Consider the following 19,630-nt stretch of genomic DNA (forward strand, 5'->3'; position numbering starts at 1 on the left):
CGGGGATCGCAGGGCCAGTGGAGGGGAAGAGGCACACAAATTTTGGGGGGAGGGGGTTAAGTGCGGGGGGTCACAGAGACAAGGATTCATCCATCAGTCGCAGAAGGGGGCTGTTTGGGAAGGGAGGGGTCGTGTCCGGACTTGCGAGGGGGCCAGCACCGGGTGGGGAACCGCCGCGCTAGCCTCTCCCCCTCCTCTTCTCCTCTCCGCAAACACCCTGAAGGAATGAGGTCACGTGGGTGAGTAGTGGGCGGGACCTACTCTTGTCTGGAGGAAAAAAAGCCATTTTGTCCCCCCTCCAGCCCCGTCTCTCCCCTCCCCCCTTCGTCCCCTCCCCTCCCCTCTCGCCCTCCCACCCCAAGCCGCTTTCACAAACTCCTTTCTTACGCTAGGTTTCTCCCCTCCTGCCGCCAGAGCGGACGACACGGCTGCGGCCCCCCTCCCCTCCCTTCCCTCCCTCCCTCCCATCCCCCCCTCCCCGAGACCCACCGGACCCCGAACCCAGGTAAGCGGACGCGGACTCCCCTTCCTTTCCTTCTCCCACTCCGCAACAATCTGGGGACCGGGATGGGGGGGCCGGCCTAGACTTCCTTCCAAACCCTTGTGGGAGGGGGGAGGCTTTGAGCGGGGCCTTCTTCTCGCGTCCCCCGCCCTCCCAACCCCTAGCCCAGATGGCCCCGTCCGCCTTTCTTTCTCCCTTTTTCTCTTTCCTCCCTTCCAAGATGGCCGAAGTGGATTCCCTCTTTTAACGATTTGGCGTCTCCCCTCGACCACCACCTCTTTGTGCCGCAGCCCCTTGGTACCCCTGCCCCCTGAGGTAGCGAGGGGTAGGGTCCGGGGCCGCCATGAGGGCTTTGGGGGTACGCGCGGGGGTGGATCTCTGTCCCTGCAGCCCTCTTCACGAGCCAAGCAGCCCGTGGCTCTACCCGATCCACCCCCTCGGTCTGCGGAGGGCTCGCTCACTGCCTCTCCCTTGGGCATTGGGGCGTCGCGGACACCCGAGGACTGGAGCCCAGGAAGCAAGGGACATGCTTTCTGATTGCTGCGGGGCCGGGGGGCGCCCCTTCCTGCCGGGGTCCACGTCCTCTCGGGCACCTCCCCCAGCCCGTCCCTTTTCCCCATCCCAGTCCTGGGCGCCCCGCCCCTCTCCGAACCACCTCAGCAGCGCTTCTTTCAGCGGAGCTCCCCTCTTCGGGCCCCGCCGAAAGTTTGGCTCTAGGGAAGGTGGGAGCGGCCACCGACAACTGCGGTCCCCGATGCTCAGACCCAGCCTCCGGGGCAAGCCCGAGTGGAGGCGTGGAGTGGAGAGGTGGCGAGATGTATCGCGATACTTCCCACGCCCGCGGAGGCAGAAGGGTCTGGTGCACTGGCCCCTCTCCTACGGCTCTCTCCCACCGCGGGCCCTCCTGCCCGTTAGCTGAGGGGGTGGGACCCCTTGGCCGGCAGACGCCCCCTGCCGCTCCTCTCTCCTCGGTGGGCCTAGGCATTCCTCTCCCATTCCCCTACTGCCCCCAACTGCCTAGAATTGCTCTGGCTGGCCCGAGGTGGGGAAGGAGGTAGCCTGGGGGTGCTGGATTTGCCTATAAATACTGTGGCAGCGTCACCCTGCGCTTCCCCTTGTCTTTGTCTCTGAGTGTCCCTCTGCTGCCTCAGTCTCTCCGGGGTTCCCTGTCGCTGGCAGGGTCTCCTGGTTGTCTCCCATTCTGTTCTTATGCCTTCTCTGGAGCTCTTGCAGTTGGTTTCTGTTCCTGAAACTCTTGATTTCTCTCCCTCCTCCCCGGCTCCACTGTGTTCCAAGGTGCTATTGCTTGGAGAAGGAGCATTAAAGCCAGCTTTGTTGCAGCTTCTTGGTGGGGAGGTTTTTTCCCAGGGGTTCCCCTGGTTTGGGTTTGGGGGCTGAGGCCTTAGAGCTGTCTTTAAGAATGAGGCAGGAAACAGATCCCAGGTGAGACCAGAGCGTGTGTGTAGTTGGGTGGGGTTCAAGGGGAAGTCTTGTCTGGGGGCAGGAAGGGGGGCTCTCTGCTGTCCCTGGCGTTGCCTGATAGCTCTTGGTTGGTGGAACTGTTGCCATGGGAATGGAGAGAGCCAGAACAGTATAAGAGGTTACATTTTTGTGCAGGTCAGATGTGGAGGACTTCCTTGGTCAGATGGCCACCCCTTCCTCCAGCCTTTGGCTCCTAGAGTGGAGGTTGTGGGCTGTGCTGCCTTTGTTGCTGGGAGACTTATAATTTTCCCTGGGTGGACCAGGGAGGCACAAAAGGTTAATGTGTGTGCAGGTCTGGTTTCAGGCAGGGATGTCAGACTGTGTGTCTGGTTGGGGTGGGTGGAGGTGGCTTGTGCATCTGGCAAGCGTGGGCCTGGCTCTGGTCTGGCTGTATGTGTGATGGGGTGTGTCTGGCCTCCTGTGTGTGTGTCTGGCCAAGTGTCTGTCTGGCCGTGTGTGTGCGCTTGCACGCATCTGCTTGGTTGTATAGTGTCCGGCTTTGCGTGTTGAGTGTGAGAGATGGATGGGGTGTGTCTGCCCCTGTATATGTGTCGGGGGGGGGCAGCAGTGTGCAGATCTGTGTATATTTTGGGTTTTTGTTTTTGATCTCAGGAAGCTGAGAGGTAGGAAAAGGGGGGGAGGGTAGTAAGCCCGGCTTTAGGAGGGGCTAGAGGCCGTTTTAGTGCTAGGGAGGGAGGTCATGGTCAAGGATCCGGAAAGGTTGAGAGGTTGGCAGTGTCCCCAGGAAAGCAGGCAGGCAGGCAGACCCGCACACAGACACACACACACACACACACACACACACACACACACACACAAGGCTTGCACAGTTGGACCCATGCAGAAGGGAGAGGGAGGGGGTCCTGGAACTGAGGGTCTGAGTCTTGTGACTACATTCTGGCTCACTGTGCTTCCATGGAGAAGCTGTTGCCATTCCAGCAGCCTCAGTTTCCCCATCTGTACCATGAGGTGGGGTGAGGCAGTTAGTCTCTGTTCCCTCTTCCTACATCAAGGTGAGAACACTGATGCTTACGGCAATGTTTTGGCCAGATTTTGACCCCCTCCCAGCAGGCTCACTGAGTGCCTGTCCCGTTTCCCACCTGTCTGGGTGGGGTCAGGCCAGGTTTATTGGTTCTTTAGATGAGTGAGGAGCCTGGCCTTGGTGCCAGTGTGAAAAGAGCACTGGAATGCAGTCAGGAAGCTTCTTGTCCCAGGCCTACCACTGCTTTGTTGTGTGACCTTAGGCAAGTCATTTCTCTCTGAGTTTCTTTGCCCGTAAAATAAAAGGATTGGACAAAATGCTTTCTAAGATCTCTTTCGCTTCTGCAATTTTAGATGTTTGCTTGTGACCTTGAGTGACTTTTCCAAGACCCGAGGAGTTCCTAGTGAGGGAGTTGGGCTAATTTCGTTTGGAGGGGAGGCCAAGCAAAGAATATTGTTGCTGGGCATCTAAGTAAGCAGAAGGGCCTCCGGGTTGTCAGAGACTAGTTATTTCTGCAGGGGAAATGGAGACGCTGACAGCAGAGGGGCCTAAACTGGGAGAAGGGGGCTTCCAGAAAGAGACTACTAATTAGAAGAGAGAGGTGGAAGTGGTCTCTTAGCTAGGGTCTTTGAGGTCAGAGAGATAACTGCCAGGCTTGGACTGGGTACTAGTCAAGCTCCTTTTCTGCCACTCTGGCCAGAACCTGGGCCTCAGGGGCCACTCAAGGGTTAGCCCTTAAAAGACAGTGAATTGGGGACAGAAGGTACTGAAGAACTTGGCCCCTGGTTGGGGGAAATGTTGTGTCGGGGGTGGGAGACAGTGCCCAGGCCCACTGTGGGGGCACAGGTGGGATTGATCTGTTGAAGCCCCTGAGCTCTATGGAGGCCACCTCTGAACGGCCCTTGGTCTCCCTTTTCTGTTTCTTGGGATCTGTCTGTCAGTCTTAGGCTGTTCCCATCTCCCAGCCTCCTCTCTAAAGTGATGACAGCTGGAGATCCAGCGCCCATTGTCCCTCTTCACTCTCCCTGCTCCCACCACATACCAGCCCCATGAGCTGGAGAGGAATTGGGTGTCAGTAACGTGGGCCCTGAGCTTCCTAGGAAGGGGATGGGGTGGTGGTGGTGGGGTGCTGTGGGGAACAGAGCTGCTGTTTACAGTTGCTTTTGGCACCTGCTGGCAGGGCCCTGCATGTAACCATGGCAATCAGGTGAGGAACCAATCAGTGCTTCTCCCCACCCCCAGCCCCAGAGGTAATAGTCTGAGGCCCCTGGGAATGGGAGGGGGCAGGGAGTATGACAAGGGGGGCTCATTTCTTAAAGGGGAGAAGGAGGAACATTTCATTCAACAAAGCACCACAGCCCTTTTTTCCCTTACATCCAGAAAGGGGCTTGAGGGATGTTCTTGGTCTGAATTCCCACAAATGCTCAGGGAAGTGCGAGGTGCCCCTGGGTGTGAAGGCTGTACAGTCTGTCTGGCTGGAACTGGCCCTGGTGGGAGGTCATAGGAGCAAGTGTCTTGTTTTGAAAACACAGCAAGTATGCGAATGAGATGGCAAAGGCAATGTGAGGAGACTGTGCGTGCGTGCATGCCTGCGTACGTGTGTATATCTCAGAGAGAGAGGAGAAAAGGGGGCATGAGTTTACTGATAACAACCTGCATCTCCAGCATGCTCAGACCCCAACATGTTTAGTTTTGGGATGTGGACACACTCATACACATTTGAACACATGAGTACACAGGACAAGCGGTCACGTGAAGTACCTTTGGCAGCCCAGAAGCGCGGACACATATGATGGCTATTACACACGCTCCACAAGACAGCCACTTGGAGTTCTCCCTCTTTCCTCCTCTGGATGGTTGTAATAATATTTGGGCATCTTGCCAGGGACAGGGTTACTATGGAAACAACCAAACAGTGGAGTAGCCAGCAAGCCTGAGTAAATGTGAAGGGGGGACCATGCAAGGAGGACTGACCGAGGCTGCCCTCTGTGGGGGGAGCCCCTTCCCTTCTGCAGGTCTTGAGGCACCGCATCTCCTCAGGGTCTCCAGCTTGCTCTGGGCCTTGCTTGTTCCTCTGTGTCTGCCCTCTAACTTGGTATCTCTCCCAGTGTGGCCTTTGTGTCTCTCAATCTCTCTTGGTCTCTGGCCAGGCTCCCTGTGCCTCTGCTTGCTGTTTGGGTCATGGCCAAACTCAGCCTGGGGTCTCTATAGAAACTGCTGATCCCGGCTGTGAATTTCTTGTCCTGGAAAACTCAATGTGGTTGCTTTAGAAATCCTTCTGGAAAGGAGAGCAGGGTGTGAGGATGTTGTAAAGGAGCTGTTGGGGCTTGGCCGTCCTCCCAAGCCCCACTCCTTGGACTTTTACTCTGGGAAAGAGGAAGGGAGGGAGAGGCTGTCCCTTCTAGGTGCAGGTTGATTTGTATACCTAGAAGTGAGCACATCAGCCAGTCCAGATGTGGACTTGACCGGCCTCCCTAGGCCCTGCTGGGGGGCCTAACAGGGTGCTCAGGTGGGCTGAGGCATCCATGGTGCCTGTAGTCTGTCACTGGGCAGAGGTTACAAAGGTGTCGCCACGTGGGAAACGGTGGCAGTGCCCATATGGGGAAACTTTCCTGTGTGTCCACAAGAGGGGTCCTGGAGCATGTGTGGGCTTGTGGGCCGTGGAGGGGATTCCTGTGGAGGGGGTGGTAGCAGTCTTCTTGCCCTGGTTCTTTGACTGCCTTTACCTGCAGAATCTGGGGGTGGGCCTGGGGTCAGGCGGGAGCTGTGTGTTCCCAACTTCAGGCATGTAGAAATCATCTTCAGTAGTCCCTGCCTGAGGACCAGGCCTGGACTCGAATGGTCAGCGTATGGTGGGTTTCGAGGGAGCTTCCTGTCTATCCAGTGGCCCTTAGAGGAGAGAGATGCTCCGGGGCCTGGGCAGGATTCAGAGCCAGAGAAACATATGATGGGTGCCCTCTTCAAATTTAGGCAGCCTGTGCCCATAGTGTTTCCAGGAAGGGCTTCCTGGAGGAGGATTGGATGGGCTAGAAGAAGGTAAGGATAGAATAGAAAGACTTGTCAGGGGGTTTCACACCTGGTTAGAGGGGCTGAGGAAATCCTGGTGGCATAGTGGTTAAGAGCTATGGCTGCTAACCAAAAGGTCGGCAGTTCTAATCCACCAGCCACTCCTTGGAAACTCTATGGGGCAGTTCTACTCTGTCCTATAGGGTTGCTATGAGTCAGAATTGACTTGATGGCAACAGGTTTGGGTTTTTTTTGTTTTTTTTTTGGTTTAGAGGGGCTGAGGGGGGTGGTTTCTTTTCCTTTTATCTAAATTTCCTCATAGCACTTGTTGTTAGTTGCCTTCGAATCAATTCGAACTCATAGCAACCCGATGTTGACCTCATGTTGACCCTGCGTGTGCAGAGTAGAACTGCCTCATAGGGTTTCCAAGGCTGCAATCTTTACAGAAACTGACTGCCACATCTTTCTCCCGCAGAGTGGCTGGTGGGTTCAAACTACCCAACTTTCGGTTAGCAGCTGAGTGCTTACCACTTCAGTGAATATGGATTGGGATCAGGGAGATTTACAGAAAATGCATTCTCCTATTTTCCTACCTTTCCACATCCTCTGGAGAGTTGGGTAGTGTTTCCTGTGGTCTAACCTCAATCCATCCTGCTGTACCTGCAATGGAGCCTAACCTTGTTACTCCAGGTTGCATGAGTCTTCAGAGCCCCCAGCATCACAGAGGGTCAGAAAGAACCAGCCACATCCGTGTACCCCATCCCACCTTGAGGCCAGAGAGGACGAGCCTTGGGCTCAGGGAGAGATGTTGCTTGGGTGGGTGCGAAGTTAAGCGTGTGAGGGGCTGTTGGATCTCTGGGTTTCTAATTGCACTTTCATTTCCCAGGGTAACGCTCCCCAGTCCACCCACCCCCTACCCCGGCATCATGCATCGAACCACACGGATCAAAATCACAGAGCTGAACCCTCACCTCATGTGTGCCCTCTGTGGCGGGTATTTCATCGATGCCACTACCATCGTGGAGTGCTTGCATTCCTGTGAGTTGGATGTGGGGTGCTTCTCAGGGTGGGCAGCTGGTTGGGGGGGCTGTGCCCAGGGAAGGCAGAAACACAAGCCCCTGCCCTAAAGAGCAAGCATGGTCCGTGTGTCTGATGGGGGTTCCGGGTCACAGAGAGGGTGTCTGGGAGGGAAGATCAGGTGGTTTCAGCCCAGGAGTTCATTTCAAGCACTTTTTCCTGAAACCTCAGTTTTCGTCTGTGGCTGAAATTCCACTCCCTGAAAAGGCAATATAGACATGGTGGCCAGGGTTCGGGGACCCAGGGAGGTGTCTAAGAGGTTAGCTCTTGTTTTATACTCCATCAGTGGGGCTTGGGACTCACCTTAATGCATTGTGCATGACACCAGTCTGCTGTCTGTTCGTCTGTCTGTCTCACACATACACACAAACACAGGATATCTGTCCTCCCCTGAGAATGGATAAGGAGCTTCTACCTGTACAGACAGACATCACATGTTGGGTCTTTGAACAGGTTAAACTGTGGGGACAAGGAGGAGAAGGAGAGATACCTGAATCTTAGCAGAGAGCATAAGGGCTGTGCCTGGGTAGGGAAAGGGGCTCTGATTCTCCTCTTTCTCTCCACAACCCCCAAGTCTGCAAAACCTGCATCGTGCGCTACCTGGAGACCAACAAATACTGCCCCATGTGTGACGTGCAGGTCCACAAGACCCGACCTCTGCTGAGCATCAGGTGGGTGGGCCTGGCACTGCCCGTGCTGACCCCTGGGTCCCCCGGGTGCTCCCTCACATGCTTCCCCTGGATCTCTCACCTGCCTTTGTGTCCTATAGCCAACGTAGCTGCTGTGGGAGAAGCATTGGCTATGCATCTGGGCCCTTTCCCTCCTTTTGGGTTGCATCCAGCTTGTCATAGGCAGAGAAATACCTGAGGGGTGAAAACAGACCTACAAGGACCCAAATGCCTGGGTCCTGGGTCTCAAGAAGGGAGGAGGGACGGGGGTCCCTTAGCTGGGGAGATGGGGTGGGGCAGCTGCTGACAGACCCCACCTTTTTCCAGATCTGACAAAACCCTTCAAGACATTGTCTACAAGTTGGTCCCTGGGCTTTTTAAAGGTATCTGCCACCCTTTCCCCTTCTGCCCGCACTGTCATCTCCTAGCCTACCACCTTCTCCTCACCCTGCTTCCCTCTTCCAGATGAGATGAAACGACGACGGGATTTCTATGCAGCTTACCCCCTGACAGAGGGTGAGTGTGTTCATGTCTGTGTGCTCACAGGCCTGGGGCTGAGCGTGCGAGTATAGGGCTGCCACCAGCCACAGGGACTGCATGTATTGTGCTGTCCACCCCTCACTCGCCCTGAGCATTGCTGGACACCCCACCCCTGCCCTGCTACATGACCCCTGGGTCCTTAGTGGGGTGCCCTTCCCCCATCCTAAGCCAGCTCCTCAGAGCTCTCTCCTTCTGCAGTCCCCAACGGCTCCAACGAGGACCGTGGTGAGGTCCTGGAGCAAGAGAAGGGGGCCTTGAGTGATGATGAGATCGTCAGCCTCTCCATCGAGTTCTACGAGGGTGTCAGGCAAGTCTGGCCCACACTTGGACCTGTTGGGCTCCCAGAGTGGGCCGCGCACATCTTCCACCCTGGCCTTGCTCCCCTAGGAGGAAGGGGTGCCTTTGGGAAGCCCCTCTGAGTGTGTGAATTAGGGGCATCCTGCCTACTCCAGGGTCTCCCTAGCTTCATTGTTTTCCCCTACAGGGAGCGGGAGGAGAAGAAGGGACCCCTGGAGAATGGGGATGGGGACAAGGAGAAGGTGAGTGCTGGACCTGCTGAGGAGTGGCATGTGGGTGGGAGAGAGGGGCCTGGGGTGAAAGCCCCCATGGGTGCCTGTCCCCCAGCAGACAGGGGTGCGCTTCCTGCGGTGCCCAGCAGCCATGACGGTCATGCATCTTGCCAAGTTTCTCCGCAACAAGATGGACGTCCCCAGCAAGTACAAGGTGGGTCCCAGGCCTCTGCGCCCTTTCAGGAAGTAACTGCCTGTGTGGGACTCTGTCTGACAGTCCATGCACCCCACCCTTTGTTCAGGGCTGGCTGGTGGCACCAAGGGCCTGCATAGATTATGATTGAGCCCGTGCAGAAGGGCAGTTAAAACCAAGATTAGGAGGGGACAGTCTATATCTGCTGAAGTCAGTGTTCCAAGGTACACAGAACCAAGGGCGGTGGTCTGTGTGTGCACACATGCTCGTGCACTTTGAACTGTGGTAGGGTGTGTGTGCAAAACCACAGGGCCTTATTTGAGGCCAGCTGGCTGTGGGAAAGTCTAACATTCTGAAGTAGCCCTAGGACAGTGCTTCTCAAAGGTGAACGTAGACATGAGCCCTTGGAGGGCTTGTTAAAATGCAGATTCTGATTCTGAAGGTCTGGGGTGGGGCCTGAGAGTCTGCATTTCTAACAAGCTTCCAGGTGATCCCTAGTGATGCTGCTGGTCCACAGGCCCACACTGTGAGTAGCAAGGCTCTAAGACCAAAACCCACTCACTGCTGTTGAGTCGATTCTGACTCACAGTGACTGTTTAGGACAGAGTAGAACTGCCCCATAGGGTTTTCAAGGCTGTAAATCTTCACGGAAGCAGACTGACACATCTTTCTCCTGTGGAGCTGCTGGTGGGTTTGAACTGCTGATCTTTTGGTTAGCAGCTGAGTGCCTTAACCACTGCACAACTAGGCCCCTTCTAAGACCGTGGATCCCAAACTTTGCTGCATATTAGAATCACCTGGGGAGCTTAAGGAGCCCGGGTGGCACACTGGTTTAAGAGCTTGGCTCTTAATCAAAAGGTTGGCAGTTTGAATCCACCAGCCACTCCTTGGAAGCCCTATAGAGCAGTTCTACTCTAATGGTTGCTATGAATTGGAATCAACTTGATGGCAGTGGGTTTGGTATTTGGTTTGGGGAGGTTTAAAACTCCCAGTGCTCTGTCCTAACACCATCCCAGTTAAGTCAGAATCTGCAGGGGTGAGAGCCAACCATTGATATTTTTTAAATACCTCCTGAGTATACCACTGTGATTCCACTGGGGGATTTCACCAACAACCAGGGGTGAGAACCCATGCTCAAGGAGATCCTTCTCACCTGGGGCCTTTTCTTTGCCCATTAGCTCCTCTGGGAGGCTGACCAAACCACTATGTGGATGGCTTGTGTGGGGAGGGGGTTGTTTACAATGTGGATCCCTTCCCATCTGGCGGCCAGGAGTTATGTCTGGGCAGCTCTGGTAAGGAAGTGAAGTCCACAGTGAGAGTAAGGAGGGAACCACATGGCAGTTCACCCTCCCCATTGCTCCCACCAACCCCCAAGACTCAACCTGGATTACCAAATAGCCAGAGCTCTGAGCCCAACCAGGGTCATGGTGTTAACTCCCTTCCCTCTCCCAGGTGGAGGTTCTCTATGAGGACGAGCCGCTGAAGGAATACTATACCCTCATGGATATTGCCTACATCTACCCTTGGCGGCGGGTGAGCCAGGCTGGGTGCGGCCGTGCATGATGGGGCAGATGGGGAGGAGACCCCTGCAGGGTCTGGCATTGGTCTGTGGCCACAGGTAACCACATGGGCCACCCTGCTTTAACCACAGACGGTCCATCCCTTGCCCCATCAGCTGGGTGTGCCCAGGTGCCCCACTTCCTGGCTGTCTCTCCCAGATCACCTCTCACACTCAGGAGAAAAGGATCCTTTGGCATGTGTCCTAGTTTGGGGTCAGAAAACAGTTTTGTGGCTGTGGAAGAGTAAATGTTGTTTCTGCTCTCCTGCCTTCCTCACTGTGGCTCTCTTTCCATCTTTATCTTTAAAAAGTTCAGGTGGTTTTCCTTCTGTCTTTCCCTCTTTCTCTCCAAGTTTCTCTGTCTTTGTGGTCTCACATTCTGTTCTGTATCTCTGGTCTCCTATTATCTGTCTCCTCTTCTTTGCCGAGTCTCTCCTCTCCAAGGCCCTGTACCTTTCCTTTTTTCCTCCTTTGGGCAACTGTGGGTTGAAGCTGTGTGATGGCCTGGTTAGACTTTTCCTCCTGACACTGCCCCCCTGCCTCTCTCCCCACCTCCTCCCTGCAGAACGGCCCCCTCCCCCTCAAGTATCGTGTCCAGCCAGCCTGCAAGCGGCTCACCTTGCCCACGGCGCCCACCCCCTCAGAGGGCACCAACACCAGTGGGGCTTCTGAGTGTGAGTCAGTCAGCGACAAGGCTCCCAGCCCTGCCACCCTGCCGGCCACCTCCTCCTCCCTGCCCAGCCCAGCCACCCCCTCCCATGGCTCTCCCAGCTCCCACGGCCCCCCGGCCACCCACCCTACCTCGCCCACTCCACCTTCGACAGCCAGTGGGGCCTCCACAGCGGCCAATGGGGGCACCTCGAACTGCCTGCAGACACCATCTTCAACCAGCAGGGGGCGCAAGATGACGGTCAATGGAGCGCCTGTGCCCCCCTTAACTTGAGGAAAAGGACCCTCCCTCTCCTTTTCCAGCCATGCCTCTCCACCCCTCCACTTTTTCTGGGCTCTTTTTTCCACCTCATCTACTTATTCCCAGCTCCTCCCACCTTAGGGGTGGGGGGTGGGTTTTATAAATAAATTTCTATATATATGTACATAGGAAAAACCAAATATACATACTTATTTTCTATGGACCAGCCAGATTAATTTAAATGCCACAGGAAACAAAACTTTGTGTGTGTGTGTGTGTGTGTGTGTGTGTGTGTGTGTGTGTGGGATGGGGTGCTCATTTGTAGGGGGTCTTGTGTAATTTGCTGTTCTTTTCTGGGGTGCCTGGAGGTGGACAGGAAAGGCCACTTGAGGCTCAGTAAAAGCCTGTCCCATCCTCCCTCTGTTCCCTAAGGTAGATGGGGTGTTGGGGGGCCCCACCAGGCCACAAAGCTTTAGGCACAACTCCTAACTGGGTATGTATAGGGGTGCACCCAGTTTTCTCTACCCATCTTGGCTGCTGTCCTGCCCCTGACCAAGTATGTCTCTCCCCCCATTGTTGAATGTTCACAGAGAATTGTTAAGACAGTGCCTTTTACAACTGCAGTTTATCCCCTGGTTCTGAGGAGTGGGTGGCCTGTGGGGGTGGCATCTCCTTCACCTTCTCCTCTTGCAGTGGAAATTTTGTGCAAAGAATAGATAGTTCTGCCTTTTTTTTTTTTTTTTTTTGCCCCCTTGTGTGTGTGGCCTTTGTATCATTTATCTTGTGGAAGAGAAGATTCAGGCCACAAGAGGCCTCAGCCCTTGAAATTCCACTGTGGCTTTACATTGTGAACAGCTTCATCCCCTCCTGCCCTCCTTACTTCACCCAGGAACCCTCTCCAGCAAGGCTGATGGTGAGGTTTCACTTGGGAGCCTGCAGTGGCAGAGGGTGGGTAGGGGTTAACCTCAGACAAGCACAGACCCCACGTTTTGCCCTCCAGTCCTTCCTCCTCACCCCCGCTGAGACAGAGTCAGGACAGGGGCCGACAGGGGCACCTAAAAGCACAAGAAGATGGAAACCTGTGAGCTCTGACTCACCTCCATCCCCTGAGGAGGCAGACCCCAGCAGACCCCTGCCCACCTGTTTTTCCTCCAATGTACATAGACTGGGAGGAGGTGAGGAGGGAAGACTCTAGATTCTATCACAACCTAGGTGTGTGGGCTTGGGAGCCCTCCAGGGCATTTTTGTCTGTGTTTGCACCTTGTCCTGTGTCTGAGGTCCTGTGACTGTGCCCTCCTGCCCTGGGACATTTGTATCTCTTGGCTTTGTAATAAATGCTGCATACTCTCCAAGCTTGTAGTTCTTTGGGTAGAGGGGGTGGGGGAGCAATGAAATGTGTCCCCTGACCTCATCATTCCTTTTGTCTCTGGGCCCAGTCCTGTCTTGGGAACCCCATATGGCATGGATCAGAACTGCCCTCTCCCTGTGGCTGCTCAGTTGCCCTTAGCCCACACACAGAGGTTAAATCTGGAGCAGGGGGTGAGGCAGGTGCCTCGCACCAGTGACCACAGGACTACCACTTTCGATAGGTATGCTTTCTTCGTGCCATCTTCTCCACCAGCAGCTGCTGAACCCAGGGGCCTGCTCCTGGCTACCCGCAGATTAGAGACCCCAGGTTATGGGGGTCCAGGTGTGGGTACCAGAGCTCTGGATGATCTCTTCTTGGGCTACGCACTCAGCTTTCCCCCTCACAAAGGCAGTGCTTGTCAGAGACACCTGGGGCTTGGCAGCAGCCACCCCCTCAGAGCGGAGAGCCCACTTCTGCCTTCTGCACCCGCTCACTCTTGTGGGTGCCATCACAGTATGGGGGCCTCTGGGTGGCCTTGCAGGTACAGAGGGAAGCTGTGCGGGTCTCCTGGACCTTGAACTTGAGTGGGGCTAGGCCAGTGCGTTGGAAGAAGTGGGAGCCGTCACAGAAGGGCTGGTAGAAGAAAGAAGGAGTCAGAGACCCGGCCCCACCTACTCCAGAGTCGAGTCAGACATCTGGGTTCATGTTGACCAGGTGATTTACCCCTCTCAGCTGTAATGTGGGGGTAATAAATATTGACCAGGTGATTTACCCCTCTCAGCTGTAATGTGGGGGTAATAAATAGAGTTGTCAGAGGAAACAGAATAATTGACAGTCATTAAGCACTTCGTCCATGAAAGCGCTCAGGGATGAGTTTTTACAGCATGAGTCTCCGAGGGACCAACGGGGGCAAGACTCAAGGACAGAATTTTTAAAGTGAAATGCCTGCAATGTTTACACGAATCTGTGGTGCTGGTTTTGTTTTTTAAATGGCTCTGAGTCTCCACTGGTTCATGAAATACATTCCCTCCCCCATGTTCTCAGAGTGAAACGTTCTCTGGGTTGGAGAGGGCCCAAGTGCATCACAACACTTTGAGGCTGTGGCATCAATTTTGTTTGGTTCCAGGAAACACCTGGGCATGTGGTAGGGAATGGATGTTACAGAGAGGAAGGGGATGTTCATAGCGAATGGGCTGCCTGGTACAAAAGTAAGCTCCCCGTCCATCCTTGAAGCTACTTAAGCAGAGACTGGGTGATAGAAACTGAGGCCCAAAGAGGTGATGGGACTTGCTGGTTAGTGGCAGAGCTGGAGCCAAGACCTGGCTGCTAGTCAGGGTGCGGTAGGAGGAGAGGAAGCAGGAGAGATGAAAGAAGTGTGCAAATGAAAATTAGCACCCTGTCCGAGGGGCACAGAGTGCCTCCTTATGCTGGGCCACATTCCTTCGAGCTGGTACCTTCAGCACTGTCCCACCCTCATGAGGATCAGCTTAAAGTCCACAGCAAATCAGCAGCAAAGTGGGCATGCAGGACTCTGGGCTGCTGATACCATGCCACACCACTTGGAAGCACACAGTTCAGAGCTCAGCTCAGGAAAGAATGGGGGTTGGGAGGCAAAGAAAATGGGGAAGGTTTCTGCTGGGACAAAAGGCTCCTGAGACCCAGGCAGCCAGTTAGAAGAGATAGCAGGCTGCAGCAGATGACGAGGAGAGTCATATGAACTGAGAAAGGGGAAGGTTTTCTAGAAGCAGAGGAGCGGGAAGGGATATGGGAGCAAGCTGGGAAGCTTTGGGGACCAGGAGAGCCTGGACAGAATCTTCCCAATGTTGGGAGTCCAAGGCCTGGGAACCTTTGGCCCAGATGCTTCCTGGGAGGAGGATGGAGAGAGGGAAAGAGGCAGGTGAGCCTCAATGCCTTGGAGCTGCAAAGGAGGAGCACCAGGAAATGAGCTGAGCCTGGTCTCTACCACTCTGGCTGTGTGACTAGTGTCAGCCTCTCTGGCCTCATTTCAAAGGATTGACACACAGAATACCTGAGATCAAGGCCACAGGTGGAGTTGGCCTGAGAATATTCTTTCACCTCTGTCATGGACTGAATTGTGTCCCTCAAAAATGTGTGTCAACTTGGCTAGGCCATGATTCCCAGTATTGTGTGACAGTTCACCGTTTTGTCATCTGATGAGATTTTCCTGTGTGTTGGAAATCCTATCTCTATGATGTTAATGAGGTTGGATTAGAGGCAGTTATAGTAATGAGGCAGGACTCAATCTACAAGATTAGGTTGTATTTTGAGTCAATTTCTCTTGAGATATAAGAGAGAAGTGAGCAGAGAGATAGGGGACCTCCTACCACCAAGAATGAAGAACCAGGAGAGGAGTGCATCCTTTGGACCCAGGGTCCCTGTGCTGAGAAGCTCCTAGACCAGGAGAAGATTGATGACAAGGACCTTCCCCCAGAGCTGATAGAGAGAGAAAGCTTCCTCTGAAGCTGGCAGCCTGAATTTGGACTTCTAGCCTACTAGACTATGAGAGAATAAATTTCTCTTTGTTAAAACCATCCACTTGTGGTATTTCTGTTACAGCAGCACTAGATAACTAAAACAACGTAGAATCTCATTTGTTGATTTCACAGACATGTGTGGGAAGAAGAAGAATATCTCGGGCAAGAGATCTCAGGAAACAACCATGCTGTCTGCAACTAGGAGATGACATATGTAATAGAAGGGATAGAGGGGGTTGGGGCCTCTCACCTGCTTCTTGCTGCGACCACACACACACCATTTGTATGTGGTCCCAGCCACCAACTCCACCTTGATGGGCGTTTTCTGGGCCACTACAGCCTTGGCTGGGGCTTTGGAGAACCACTGGGTCTGTGGAAAGGGAAGACAAGAGCTCAGGGTCAGACCAAACCCTGGGAGCCTTTTCCTGCCTTGTCTTGTCCAGTTACCCACTGGCCCTGGCTTGGGCCAGGCTTCCACCTCAGGAGGCTAATCTAATGCCATACTGCAGGGACAGTCCCCCAGGGCACCATAAGAACTTTAAGTCCAGATGGGGAGGAGATTCCAAGGCACTGCAGGCAGGTTTAGGACTCCAGCTGCCTTCCTTTCAAACCCTGGCTCTTCCAGGGTGCTAAGGCAGGTAGGGCGGGTATCCCATCAGCCCTAAGGCAGGGCCAGCCGCACCAGGGGCTTGGTTTGGCAAGCACTGCTGTTTTCAGCCTTGGCTCCCTGCCCTGTGCCCTCTGATCCAGTACATTTTCTGGAGCCATAGTGGTTACAGGAGGTGGGGATTGGCAGACCCAGCAGCGCATACGGAGGCGGGAGTATAGGCAGCAGGATTGTACCCTCTTTCAGTCCCATTCCCAGGTCCTGGGGACTTAAGCGAGGGGTGGAGGCTGGAGGTACTTACCAGCCAGGAGAAGTCCCGCCTTTGGTTCAGCTTTTGAGAGGCACGCAGGCATCACGAGACGAAGTCAGTGGTTTGCAAACAGAAAAAAAAAAATCAGTGGAAAGGGAGGACATGGGAAACTGGGAGGAAAGGGATATGGGGGTTAGAAGGGTGTGGGGAGGTAAAAGGGTAAGGAAAAGGAGTAACGAGCGGAAGGAGATGGTGAAGAAGTCCTGGCACGCAGAAGGCGCGCAGGAAACGGCTGCTAATGGAACTCGCTGAGAGGAGGGCTGCAAGGGATAAGGCGCCGCGGGGCTGGCGGGACACTCTGCAGAGGGGCAGGCGGCCAGGGCGGGGCGCTGGGCAAGGAGAGGAAGGACTAGGGACCGGCCGCGTCCGGGGAGCGCTGCTTACTTACTCCTGCTCCGCAAGCCGCTCGCCGCAGGGCCGCCCCCACACCGCCCATGTCCGCGCTCCGCACAGCTCCTTGCCAGGTCACCTTCCCGCTTCCCTCTGCCTCCGGCCGCCCCGGCCCCGCCTCGGCCCGGAAGACGCCGCCCGGCTCTGCTGGCCTGCGGGTCCGGCCCAGGCGCAGCCGCCGGAAACTGTGCCGCGGTACCTAATCCCAGCAGCTCCCCGCGGTTCCGGGTGTGTGTGCGAGGGGACTCGCCTGGCGCCCCCTCTGGTCCCAGCATGTCTGCGGAATGGCCGGCGCAGAGCATCGTCGAGTGTGTGTGTTGTGTGTCTGCCTCTAAAAGTGCAGCCTGGGTACATTCCATCATCTGGGGAGCTTGTTGAAAACAGATTCCCAGATCGCCCAGATCAACAGATTACACTCTTGTGCGTGGGGCTCAGGTATCTGCATTTTCACTATGTAAATCGGGTATTTTTGTGCACTCTGGTTTGAAAGAAAGGTCATAGACCAAACCCCCACCCTTGTCCTCTCCCAGTTGGCACCCCACTCCCCCCTCCCCCTTTTCAATAAGCCATATAAAGCAGGCGGGGTCTCTTTGGCTTTTTTTTTTTTTTTTGAAAACATTCTTTTATTAAAAGAACAAGTGCTGTTTACGATTTGCCCTTCGTACAAATAACATCCGTTATACAAAGATACAAGATCCGGGTTATGCACAATTCCAGGCTTGGAGGTGGCAGGGGAAGCCATTGCCTTTTGGGCTGAGGATTTAAAGGTTTTAGAAGGAATGAAAAAGGAGCCCCTGGGTTTGCAATCCGTGGCTTTCCCTCCCTGCTCCTCTAGGATGGGGCTGCTACATCTAGACAGGCTGGGGTGGTAAGGAAGGAAGATGGGGTGAGAACCTGGGTTCCCGCCTCCAGTCTCACCACCCAAGACCCAAGTTGGGCTGGAGGAAAGGAGGAAGTGAGCAAGTGGGGATGAGGGCACCATCCAGTCCCTGACTTTTCAGTAGATCAAGACGAATTGCTTGGGAGCTAGACACACTTTTAATCCGAATGGCTTCGGCTTGAGGGAGCCAGGGCTACTGTTCCCCACTTTCCTCCAAATTCCCAGTGGAAGTTACCTCAATCCCTTCAGGTACCATTTCCCAGGAAAAGAGTTTGGGACAAAGAATTGGGAGCAAGCTCCTTACCCTTAACTGTGCCCTCCCCGCCCCCACACACACCAAGAAATATGCTGGAAGCTGGGGGCAGGGAGGGGTGCTAGACCTTTGAAAACTTGTCTGTATTTCCAGTTTGGGGAAGATGTTACGTTTTCTCAGAGCTGGTCTTCACTCTGGCTCCCCTCTGTTGTCTAGGCCCTTCCTACATCCCACCAGAGTCCCAGGTGAGCATGTTCTTAGAACTTAGTACAGGAATAGGCAAGGAAGGACGCCTTGGGGTGCCCATCAGCCTCAAGGTAAGGCCACCTGGAGGCAGCAGTAGACCCAGGAGCCTGAGAAAAAAAACCCACAAATGGAAAAACTAATGATACAGTCTTAAAAAAAAAAAAAAAAAGGCAACCTTTAAAGTGTCATTGTCTATGGAGAGGATCCATCAGCTCTGAGCTAAGACAGTGCTACATAGGCACCCTCCCACCCTAGGCACAGCCCTGCACTCAAACCACACGTCAACACTCGGGGATAGACAGCCATTTGGAAATGGTGAGGAGGGGTGGGAGAGCTAAGGACCAGGAGGCCAGGGTCCTGAGGGCTGGTCCTGGCTCTGCCACTGAGCCCCTTCCCCTCCAGGGTTTGAAGCTGTCACCTGTGAAGTGAGGAGCTGGCTCAAACAACCCCTAGACAAGTCCCTGCCAGCTCTGACATTCATGCACAGTCGGGACTCCAAGGCCAGACACTCAAATCTGCACACGTCCCACTCACATCTTGGTGCTATGATAACACGGCAGCTCTGGGCACTCATGCATTTTCAAATTCTGCTTCTGGCTTCCCTGCAAACCACATCCTCCCTTCCCCCAGATAGAAGACCTACAAATCTACAAACTTCCCCACCCCCATCCAAATCCATTCTCAAAAAATGGGCTGAGGCTGGGAGAGGGGGGTGAGATCATTATAGCCATCCCCCTGTGTTGGTATCCTGCTCTCTCCTGAAAATGGGCAAACCTCCAAAGTAGGAAACCTTTTGTTTCCTTTATGTTCCCCAAAATGGGGAAAGAGGAGGACAATCCATACACAGCCCTGGTCCCTTCAAATCCAACTGGTCACTGCCTGCTGGCCTGGGGAATGTGAAGGGCTTGGGAAAGCTGGAAAGCTTAGACTGAGTGTTAGGACCCCCAGACTCTCCAGTTACAGGAGGGGAGAAGCGTGCTGGGGCGGGGGGAGGGGGGAGTGCTCCAGCGCACTATATCTTGTGGACTTCTCAATCTCAACCACAGCTGCCTTGGGTGGACTCACTTCCCTTACTATCTAGAACAGTAATTCACTTCAGCTCTAAGTGGGCCAGCCTTGGGCAAGGGCGTGGGTGTGAATAAGCAACTCTTCCAAGAATCTCTGAAGGTTTTTTGTTTTTTTCCCCAGCGGTTTAAGTACAGGGAGTTAAAGAGCTTGGTAAGATTAAGACACATAAGATGTCCAATGCTATCATTTCTAACTGATATTTAGCATGAAAAAAAGGTGAGTATTTCTGAGGTCCTCACAACTGCCCCCCACCCCCAAGCCCTTACAGGTGCCTAAGAAATTGCCTCTGAAGGATCCCACCCTATCATTTCTAACTGATATTTAGCATTAAAAAAAGGTGAGTATTTCTGAGGTCCTCACAACTGCCCCCCAACCCCAAGCCCTTACAGGTGCCTAAGAAATTGCCTCTGAAGGATCCCACCCCAACCCCTCCATTATCCACTCCCTAACATATTTTTTTTAACATATTACAAAGTCTTATCAACAGGAATATTAATATTATTTTCAGTATCAGAAAAAAACCAGTTGAGCAGCACAGGCAAAAATATATCTGCACTACGTTTCTGTCGTTCCCAAAAATATACACGTCTTCTTTTCTTTATTTAA

At 54.1% G+C, this 19,630-nt stretch overlaps 2 protein-coding genes and 2 long non-coding RNA genes across 6 annotated transcripts; 1 reads left to right on the forward strand and 3 right to left on the reverse strand.

The window, feature by feature from the left end:
* Nucleotides 1-37: 37 nt before the first annotated feature.
* On the reverse strand, nucleotides 38-1,256 carry LOC111751778 (uncharacterized). Its single transcript, XR_002786858.2, has 2 exons — nucleotides 1,158-1,256; nucleotides 38-217 (listed from the first exon to the last, which is right to left on the reverse strand). It is a non-coding gene; the product is annotated as an uncharacterized LOC111751778 (long non-coding RNA).
* Nucleotides 364-12,779, forward strand: PCGF2 (polycomb group ring finger 2). Of its 3 annotated transcripts, XM_064271145.1 has the most exons (10): nucleotides 364-505; nucleotides 6,859-7,010; nucleotides 7,624-7,720; nucleotides 8,045-8,100; nucleotides 8,183-8,233; nucleotides 8,456-8,568; nucleotides 8,746-8,796; nucleotides 8,882-8,980; nucleotides 10,412-10,492; nucleotides 11,083-12,779. In XM_064271145.1, the coding sequence occupies exons 2-10, from the start codon at nucleotides 6,899-6,901 to the stop codon at nucleotides 11,458-11,460; spliced, it is 1,038 nt and encodes a 345-aa protein (XP_064127215.1). In that variant the 5' UTR covers nucleotides 364-505; nucleotides 6,859-6,898; the 3' UTR covers nucleotides 11,461-12,779. The 3 variants fall into 3 exon arrangements, with proteins under 3 accessions (XP_064127215.1, XP_064127213.1, XP_064127214.1); XM_064271143.1 differs by lacking the exon at nucleotides 364-505 and having other exon boundaries at nucleotides 5,545-7,010; XM_064271144.1 differs by lacking the exon at nucleotides 364-505 and having other exon boundaries at nucleotides 5,545-7,010; nucleotides 8,885-8,980.
* LOC135228090 (uncharacterized) lies at nucleotides 5,545-8,048 on the reverse strand. The gene is made up of 4 exons (XR_010318351.1): nucleotides 7,800-8,048; nucleotides 7,353-7,464; nucleotides 6,944-7,248; nucleotides 5,545-5,992 (listed from the first exon to the last, which is right to left on the reverse strand). It is a non-coding gene; the product is annotated as an uncharacterized LOC135228090 (long non-coding RNA).
* Nucleotides 12,780-13,007: 228 nt separating the features above from the next.
* On the reverse strand, nucleotides 13,008-17,082 carry CISD3 (CDGSH iron sulfur domain 3). The gene is made up of 4 exons (XM_064271147.1): nucleotides 16,576-17,082; nucleotides 16,179-16,208; nucleotides 15,521-15,640; nucleotides 13,008-13,408 (listed from the first exon to the last, which is right to left on the reverse strand). The coding sequence occupies exons 1-4, from the start codon at nucleotides 16,621-16,623 to the stop codon at nucleotides 13,229-13,231; spliced, it is 378 nt and encodes a 125-aa protein (XP_064127217.1). The 5' UTR covers nucleotides 16,624-17,082; the 3' UTR covers nucleotides 13,008-13,228.
* Nucleotides 17,083-19,630: the final 2,548 nt, after the last annotated feature.

The sequence above is a fragment of the Loxodonta africana genome, chromosome 18, assembly GCF_030014295.1.
Source record: "Loxodonta africana isolate mLoxAfr1 chromosome 18, mLoxAfr1.hap2, whole genome shotgun sequence".
Classification (NCBI taxonomy): Eukaryota; Metazoa; Chordata; class Mammalia; order Proboscidea; family Elephantidae; genus Loxodonta; species Loxodonta africana.

Excerpts from the sequence above, each read along its gene's own strand:
- PCGF2 (XM_064271143.1), top strand. The coding sequence starts at position 6,638 with ATGGAGCCTAACCTTGTTACTCCAGGTTGCATGAGTCTTCAGAGCCCC. Across the intron at positions 8,234-8,455 it reads AGCTTACCCCCTGACAGAGG|TCCCCAACGGCTCCAACGAG; the intron begins GTGAGTGTGTTC and ends CTCCTTCTGCAG. Across the intron at positions 8,981-10,411 it reads ACGTCCCCAGCAAGTACAAG|GTGGAGGTTCTCTATGAGGA; the intron begins GTGGGTCCCAGG and ends TCCCTCTCCCAG.
- CISD3 (XM_064271147.1), bottom strand. The coding sequence starts at position 16,623 with ATGGGCGGTGTGGGGGCGGCCCTGCGGCGAGCGGCTTGCGGAGCAGGA. Across the intron at positions 16,209-16,575 it reads GAGCGGCTTGCGGAGCAGGA|CTGAACCAAAGGCGGGACTT; the intron begins GTAAGTAAGCAG and ends GCCTCTCAAAAG. Across the intron at positions 15,641-16,178 it reads GGCGGGACTTCTCCTGGCTG|ACCCAGTGGTTCTCCAAAGC; the intron begins GTAAGTACCTCC and ends CCCTTTCCACAG.